General features: G+C 40.8%; 1 protein-coding gene across 2 annotated transcripts in view; it reads left to right on the forward strand.

The window, feature by feature from the left end:
* The window catches only part of LOC141162423 (NXPE family member 4-like), a 33,837-nt gene extending 28,754 nt beyond the window's left edge, over window positions 1–5,083 (forward strand). For both annotated transcript variants that reach the window (XM_073648532.1, XM_073648533.1), the window contains exon 6: window positions 1,605–5,083. In XM_073648532.1, coding sequence (XP_073504633.1) covers window positions 1,605–2,149 — 545 coding nt within the window. In that variant the 3' untranslated portion in view covers window positions 2,150–5,083. The remainder of the gene's footprint in view (window positions 1–1,604) is intronic.
* Window positions 5,084–8,975: the final 3,892 nt, after the last annotated feature.

Consider the following 8,975-nt stretch of genomic DNA (forward strand, 5'->3'; position numbering starts at 1 on the left):
TAGATCGCAAAGGGCAGATTTATTACTCCTCTCCAATTTTTGTTTATCTAACTTTACATCAACAGTTGACCTACTTTGCATTTTTGGAGGGGTTGTCTCAATATATATATGCATCAGGAGTCCACTGCTCCCCTGCCTCCTGGGTTCGTGCTGGCCGTGGGCGGGGTTGCTCTTGATGATTGACAGTTTGCACCTGCGGCATAACTGTGCTCCTGGTGTGAACGTCAATGCTGTTAACAGAAGCAGCTTTGCCTTTGCAGCATGGGAGGAGCACAGGAGCACTAAGGATCCAGCGATATGGGGACCTTTAGAAAAGTGCCTGCAAGCTCCAACAAGAGCCTGTAAGTGCTGCCTGCGCTTCTTGCCTAGAAGACTGGCCATCACTTATAGACTCCAGAGGTGACTGCTAACTTTGCTATGGAACAGTAAATAATAGAATTAAAAATATCCTCTGTTCTTGAGAATGGAGAGTAATTTTAATAGTAGGTAAATTGCAAAGTTGCCTATTTTCCCCAGCACTTTACAAATGAAGCAAAGTGCCTCTAATATTGTCATTGTCACAGTGTGGGACACAACTATTTCCACAAATCGCTCCCGTTTCCTGTAAGTGACTTCTCCTCTAGGAATAAACAGCAAAAAAGTGTCTAAAAGACATAATAAATAAGTCTAAAACTATTGTGATGCTGAGTCACTTCTCATGGACAAGCCGTGAGTCGGGATATTCAAGGAGTCTGAGGTCGAACGCCAGGGGGGTACGTCATAAACAGAAGGAAGAAACAAAGGCATAGTCATCAGGTATCGGTCCAAGGTCAAAATACCAGGAGGATAGTGGATCAGAACAAAAGGGTTAAACAGATGGAGGGTCAGAACGAGGTCCAAGAAAACCAACCACACTTAGCTGAAGCTACGTCTGGCAGAGGTCTGGGAGTAACAGCCCAGCTAAGTAGCCGGGCAATCATCTGGGACAATGAACACCTGAAGACAGCTCAGCACTTCCCAGTCTCAGATTGGATGGCCGAGCTGTCAATCAAAACATTGACAGCTCAGCGCACCCCTGCAGCAGATCGAACACTGAGCTGTCAATCAAATTACTGTACCAGATTGGACAGCTGAGCAGTCAGTAACTGCATCCCACACACACTGAGGGGCAGAATCGAGACAGATATGAGCCAAAATGCACAAACATTTGCCTAATTTTTCACATAGACCTAGGCTCAAACATAAAGTAAATCAAAAATCTCCTTCAAATTAGTTTTCTCATGATGATAGCACATCTTTAAGAGCAATGGGTCCAGGTCTTAGAATCCCTCAAGGATGTTCCATTCAGCCGCACATTTCCCATCCAATGGTCCAAAATGCAGAGGAAATGTAGAATTACATGGTAGCTTTAAAATGACTGACCAAGCACGTAGTACATGGATGGACTGGGACCACCACTTAGAGGTCCTAACTTGCTCATTGAGGGGGTTCTGTGGTGGAGCCCTCCTTCTATGATGGCCATATGTCCTAATAGGATTTGTAGAGAGTGGTCGTCTTCATATCCTTCATAAATATTACACTTTTGTATGATCATCTTCCCTTACTGATATGTTTTTTTCCTTTAGTTGTGAAATATTTCCGATATCACTATAAAGGATGGACTGGTTGGTCTTTGACACTGGAAGCCATGAATATGGAAAAAGATATATATGTTTCCTACAAGAGGCACGGCTTCCCACTGGAACACTCTGCCTTCTACTACATGAAGGAGGACCTCTACACCAGTCGCCAAATCGACCTTCGGGGCGGCGGGAAAGACACCATTTTTATGATCACGATAGGACAACATTTTAGACAGTTCCCTCTTAAAATTTTCATTCGGCGAGCTCTCAACATCCGCAGAGCTCTAGAGCGACTGTTCCTCAGGAGTCCCGACACTAAAGTAATCATAAAAACTGAAAATACAAGAGAGACCTTTGCGCCGGTGGAAAGGCAAGGTGACTTCCATGGCTACACTCAGTATCTGGTTCTCAAGGAGGTTTTTCAGGGGCTCAATGTTGGTTTTGTGGATGCGTGGGACATGACGGTGGCATCGGCTACCTCATCTGTGCATCCTCCTGGGTATACATTTGCAAATATATTGAGCCTGTCATTTACCTTTGCTTGTTAATAAAACAAAATAGGAAAGGACTATGTTTTTCAGCAAGTTATGTGGACCAGAAGTGTGTTTTAGATCATGGGAAGAGTAATTCTCGTCTGTCAGTCAAAGTCTTGGAACAGTGTCAATGTTCCATTCTACAGAAGGCTTCTTGGACCAGATTGTCTTTTTTGGATTACTATTATTTTTTTGCCAAGTTATATGAACTAAAAGGGTATTTTAGATTGGGGGAAGGTCCTATGGACCAGGGCTTTTCTCTTCTATGAGGTTACGTCTGTTGGAGCAGCGTCTACAGATTCACGGATCAGTGAAATCCACTTAGACTAGAAGAAGACTGGGCAATGTCTCTGGGCCATAGGATGTCTTCTAGACTCGGTAAGACGTTTTTGACTAGGGAATGACTCCTAGAATAATATTATGATAATTCTCTTTAACAAGATGGTAGGCTGTTGTGAGCCTGAGATGATGATCTCTTGAACCATGGAAAGAAAGGTGTCTTTGAGATATGTCTCTTGAACCAGTCTTGAAGACCTCCTAGATTACAGCATAGAACACTAGGGAGGGTTAATTTGTAGAATATTATAATTTGTGCACTTAGGAAACTTAGAAAACAATAATTTATTTATATATTATTATGAATTTTGTATTAATAAACCAGTGATGTTATATAATTTTTATCCAATAAAGTTGAGTGGAATATGATACTATTCTCCAGACTTTCTACAGATTATCAGTTAGATTCCAGTAGTCAGTCAACGTATTACCAGTGACCCTTTATATTCTGCTCCAAAGCTTCATAAATCACCCCTTAAATTCTTTCTACATAGGGTAGTGGACATTAGGATGATACCTATTACGGATCCATCCACTGCTATGTCGCACCAAAAAAATTAATCTTTTATTGGTATGAAAATTTGGTCCAAAAATGCATTGGTTAGTCCTATCAGTGCACTTGCAGTCTACGGCTCTACCTCAATTCTCCCCATCATAGCTGCCCCTACTTTTTGATTGACAATGAAAAGAGAGATAGCATTGTGCAGCAGAGACTATATCTCTGTTTTCAATCAAAAGAGGGTGGTGGTGCCAGTGGGGAGAAAAAAGAGGAGCCATAGACTGCAAGTTCACTGTTAAACCAACCAGTGCACTTGCAGTCCTAATTTGCATATCATTAAAAGCCGAATTTTGACACAATGACACAACAGATGGCATTTTTCATAATGTAATGTACACTACCCTATCAAGCACTTTCTCTTTTTGGGTGATGGTAGTGTAACTGACAGGTTCTCTTTAAAGGGGTTGTCCGCTACTGGACAAACTTTGCTTAATCAGGAGGAGCTGTTCCCGCAATGTTTGCGCCGCAATACCTGGCAGGTTACGTGGCATTGTTTAGAGATGGTACTACTACAGCTAGTCCCCAGATCGGCTGAAGCCTTTATAATTTTGCCAGAGCGAATGTCTGCTTAGACAGAATATTGCTGAGCTTCAGCCGAACAGCGACCGCTGGATGGCTGCAGCGGTTATGTCATACAACAATAGCATGTGACCCACCAGTGGCATCAACTATGTTGCTGGAATGACACTCCTGCAGAAGGTGAATATCAATTGTTTTTATTTTAAAGGGAACCTGTCACTATTTTTTCCCATATAAAGTACGGCCACCATCATTAGGACCTTTTTTACAGCATATTGGAAGGTTGTTGAAAAGTCCCCAATCCCCTCTCTAGATCCAGACGGCACAGTCCAGTCTAATGGGCGTCCCTGGTCTTTTCTTAGGATTACCTTCCTCCTTCCTTGCTTAGTGTGGGTGATGCATCCTACGTCATCCACACTGTCCCCATCGTGCTCTTGCCGAGGGCAGGACAAAGTGCTATAGTGCGCATGCGCAGGGAAAGGCTCAAGAGCGCCGATGACCTGGAAGTAAAGCCAGCGCATGCGCACTACAGTATTTTCCTCTGACCTCGGCAGGGCAGAGAGAAGTGCGCCTGTGCAGGAGTTCATTGGGGACATTGTGTGGTTGACATAGGACACGTCATCCACACGAAGCAGGGAAGGAGGACGGCGATCACAAGAAAACAGGAGGCGCCGGATCAAAACCAGAGACACCCATTGGACCAGACTGCCTCATTTGTGAGTATAATGAAAGTTATTTTTTGGGATCTGCAGAGGGAGTTGGGGACCTTTTTTTTTTTACAGCATTCCAGTATGCTGTAAAAAAATCCCTAATGGTGGTAACTGTACTTTATATGGCGAAAACCTGGTGACAGGTTCCCTTTAAGTGAGGCCCTCCAGTATTTTTTTTTTTAGAAAGGGTAATCTCGTAGTGGACAACCCCTTTAAGTGAAATATAAGAGTATTTATATGTTTCTTCAGCACGCCTTTAATCTTCTAATAGAGTAGTTGACTTTAAAAGGGCTGCCCGTTGAGTAATCTCCCTAATGGCTTAGAATTGATAAAAAAAAAAATTAAAACAATGTAGTACTCACCTCTCCCATCTCCCTACTGCTCCTGTTCTGATTATATCTTCTTCTTAGTCCCTTATTGACACACATGCATTGCTAGAAAATGTAAATTGCAGGATTATATGAGTCTCCAGTGAGTTGCCATTTCCAAGGATATACAATGTTGAAATGAAACCTGGAAGTTGACAATGTGGAAAATCTGTGCAACATCGGAACAGGAGTAGCAGCGAATTGAGGAGGTGTGCAATCCATTTTAATTTATTTTTTCACCCACTCCGAGCACTGGTAAAACATTTTTACCCTGCAGAAAACACTAACCTTTAATTGTTGCTGGTGTGTGAGATTGTAAGCTTTACTGGGGCATGAACTAATGTGAATGCCTCAACCCTATGTACATTAACACAAAGTATACTGGTGCTATAATATAAGTAAAGAATTAATGAATAAAATGATAGATGCTTTGTATACAAGGCATCACGGTATCAATATACAGTGGTGGCCAAAAGTATTGGCACCCCGGCAATTCTGTCAGATAATACTCAGTTTCTTCCTGAAAATGATTGCAATCACAAATTCTTTGGTATTATTAGCTTCATTTAATTTGTCTTCAATGAAAAAAACACAAAAAGAATTGTCCTAATGCCAAATTGGATATAATTCCACACCAAACCTAAAAAAGAGGGTGGACAAAAGTATTGGCACTGTTTGAAAAATCATGTGATGCTTCTCTAATTCGTGTAATTAACAGCACCTGTAACTTACCTGTGGCACCTAACAGGTGTTAGCAATAACTAAATCACACTTGCAGCCAGTTAACATGGATTAAAGTTGACTCAACATCTGTCCTGTGTCCTTGTGTGTACCACATTGAGCATGGAGAAAAGAAAGAAGACCAAAGAACTGTCTGAGGACTTGAGAAACCAAATTGTGAGGAAGCATGAGCAATCTCAAGGCTACAAGTCCATCTCCAAAGACTTGAATGTTCCTGTGTCTTCCGTGCGCAGTGTCATCAAGAAGTGTAAAGCCCATGGCACTGTGGCTAACCTCCCTAGATGTGGACGGAAAAGAAAAATTGACGAGAGATTTCAATGCAAGATTGTGCGGATGGTGGATAAAGAACCTCGACTAACATCCAAACAAGTTCAAGCTGCCCTGCAGTCCGAGGGTACAACAGTGTCAACCCGTACTATCCGTCGACGTCTGAATGAAAAGGGACTGTATGGTAGGATACCCAGGAAGACTCCACTTCTTACTCCGAGACATAAAAAAGCCAGGCTGGAGTTTGCCAAAACTTACCTGAGAAAGCCTAAAACATTTTGGAAGAATGTTCTCTGGTCAGATGAGACAAAAGTAGAGCTTTTTGGCAAAAAAGCATCAACATAGAGTGTAAAGGAAAAAAAAGAGGCATTCAAAGAAAAGAACACGGTCCCTACAGTCAAACATGGCGGAGGTTCCCTGATGTTTTGGGGTTGCTTTGCTGCCTCTGGCACTGGACTGCTTGACTGTGTGCATGGCATTATGAAGTCTGAAGACTACCAACAAATTTTGCAGCATAATGTAGGGCCCAGTGTGAGAAAGCTGGGTCTCCCTCAGAGGTCATGGGTCTTCCAGCAGGACAATGACCCAAAACACACTTCCAAAAGCACTATAAAATGGTTTTAGAGAAAGCACTGGAGACTTCTAAGGTGGCCAGCAATGAATCCAGACCTAAATCCCATAGAACACCTGTGGAGAGATCTCAAAATGATAGTTTGGAGAAGACACCCTTCAACTATCAGGGACCTGGAGCAGTTTGCCAAAGAAGAATGGTCTACAATTCCAGCAGAGCATTGTAAGAAACTCATTGATGGTTACCGGAAGCGGTTGTTCGCAGTTATTTTGGCTAAAGGTTGTGCAACCAAGTATTAGGCTGAGGGTGCCAATACTTTTGTCCGGCCCTTTTTTGGAGTTTTGTGTGAAATGATCAATGATTTGATTTTTGCTTCATTCTCTTTTGTGTTTTTTTCTTGCAAGCAAATTAAATGAAGATAATAATACCAATTGCAATCATTTTCAGGAAAAAAACTGAGTATTATCTGACAGAATTGCAGGGGTGCCAATACTTTTGGCCAGCACTGTATATTTGCATTGCATATGGACAGCAATCTGCATGGTACAATTTCTCTACTTGCAAGTTGGAATATGAAAGGGACAGTAATGGGGTTAAAGTCCACCCCTTGGTAGTTAAGCTGTACAATATCGTTCTACCCATAATAAAAATTTATGCTCACAAAACAGTGATTATGGCCTGAACTATTTTCGTGCCAAAGACGTGGCTGCAGCACAACCAATAAAGCTTTTTCTGACATTCATTATCACTTATGTCAAATGTATTTTTAGTTTAAAATGTTTTCTCATAATTAGATACTATGGTAATCAGTGAAGTTTCCAGCTTCTGTTCCACACTGAAAATTCTTACTATGTTGTGTTATTATGAAAGTTCGTTCAGACTTGTCATAAGGACTTTGCATAGATGCTAATCAATATTTATATCAATGTCCATGCAAAATACCCATGACAAAGGTGAACTGAAAGCGTAGTAACTCTTTATGTTGTAAAATTCAAGGGTCGTTTCAACAAACTTTGCATACATCAATATTCCAATTGAATATAAGAAATTTTGTAATATATCTTTATCAGAGAAATAAGTTTTTTTATTCACTTCTCTTCCCTCTTACTCCTCATATATGGAAGAAATAGTGTGATTCCTCATTTATACTCTCTCAACAGCTCTGAAAAGTCAAATCAAACTACAGGCATGCTTAAATTATCTGTAACTTGGCAGAGGACTAAAGTACAGAGGCTATATAAAGTCTACACACCCCTGTTAAAGTGCCAGGTTTTGACATGCAAAAAAAATCCTACCAAGAAGAATCATTTCAGAACTTTTTACCCCATCAATGTCATCCATAATCTGTACAAATCCATTGAAAAACAAACTGAAATCATTTTGAGTGGTAAATTAACAAAACTAAAATACTGTGCTTGCACAAGTGTGAACACCTTCTTATAATTGAGAATGTGGTTGTGTTCATAAATTGTGTTCACATTACTCTCATGTTACATAGTAGTCAGTGCACAGCAGCCATAAATTTCCATATATTTTCTTAGATTAATTTTACAATAAAAGCCTTGGTCCATAAACAGCTGACAACACAACAAAGGGATTACATTGATAAAAATTATCGGTCAGGAGAAGGGAACATTTTTTTTCCCAAGGCAATAGATATAGCATGAAGCACTGTGAAGACGTAATCAAGAAGTAACTTAACTTTGCCACAACAGTGACATTACCTAGATCTGGTCTGGTCCAAAGAAAATTGGTTCGAAAGGCCAATAGCAACTGCCAAAAGGCCTATAGCAACTTTAAAGGAGCTGCAGGAATTTCTGGCAAGTACTAGTTGTGTCCAGGCATTCTTCACACGTCTGGCCTAAGGGGTAGGGTGGCAAGACGGAAGCTATTTTTTACAAGGAAAAATATTCAATCATGGCTATGTTTTGCCAAAACCTACATCAAGGCTGCCAAAAGCATGTGGAAAACCGTGTTATGTCTGATGAGACCAAGGGAGATTTGTTTGTCCATAATTCCAAAAGGTATGTTTGGCACAAAATCAACACTGCACATCACCAGAAGAACACCATACTTACAGTGAGGCCTGGTGGAGGCAGCTTTGGGGCTTTTTTTTTGCAGCAGCTGGAACTGGGACTTTAGTCAAGATAGAGGGAATTCTGAAGCGTTGCAAATATTAGTCAGTTCTGCAACAAAACCTTCAGGCCTCTGTTAAAAAGCTGAAAAATAATTTCACATTTCAGCACGACAATAACCCTAAGTGACCTCCGAATCAGCAAAAGAATGGCTGTGCCAGAAGAATGAGAAGGTTTTGGAAAGACCCAGCCAGAGCTAAGAATCCAAGTGCCAATCTGTGGGTGACCTGAAGAGGGCGCTGTACACAGGAGATGCCCTCACAATCTAACAGATGTGGAGCTACTACAATGAAGAGATTGGTAATTCTACACATGCCGCGTTGATACCCTCCGACCCAAAAAGACTGAATGCTGTCAGAAATTTAAACCAAACTTCAACAAAGTATTAGTGTAAGGATATGAATATTTATGCAACCATATTATTTTGGTTTTTATTTTTTTCCTGCTGAAGAGATTTCAGTTTATTTTTTAATTGAATTGTACAGTTTCTGGGCGACATTAAAGGGGAAAAAAGTTCCCAGATAATTTTTCTTTGTACGATTTTTTTTTTCCATAACAAGAACCTCCTGACATATTAACGGGGATGTGTAGACTTTTCCTATCCACTGTAGTTATTTGTAGGTCATGCATTTATT

The sequence above is a fragment of the Phyllobates terribilis genome, unplaced genomic scaffold, assembly GCF_046119375.1.
Source record: "Phyllobates terribilis strain yellow unplaced genomic scaffold, ASM4611937v1 Scaffold_9__5_contigs__length_417890890, whole genome shotgun sequence".
Taxonomy (NCBI): Eukaryota; Metazoa; Chordata; class Amphibia; order Anura; family Dendrobatidae; genus Phyllobates; species Phyllobates terribilis.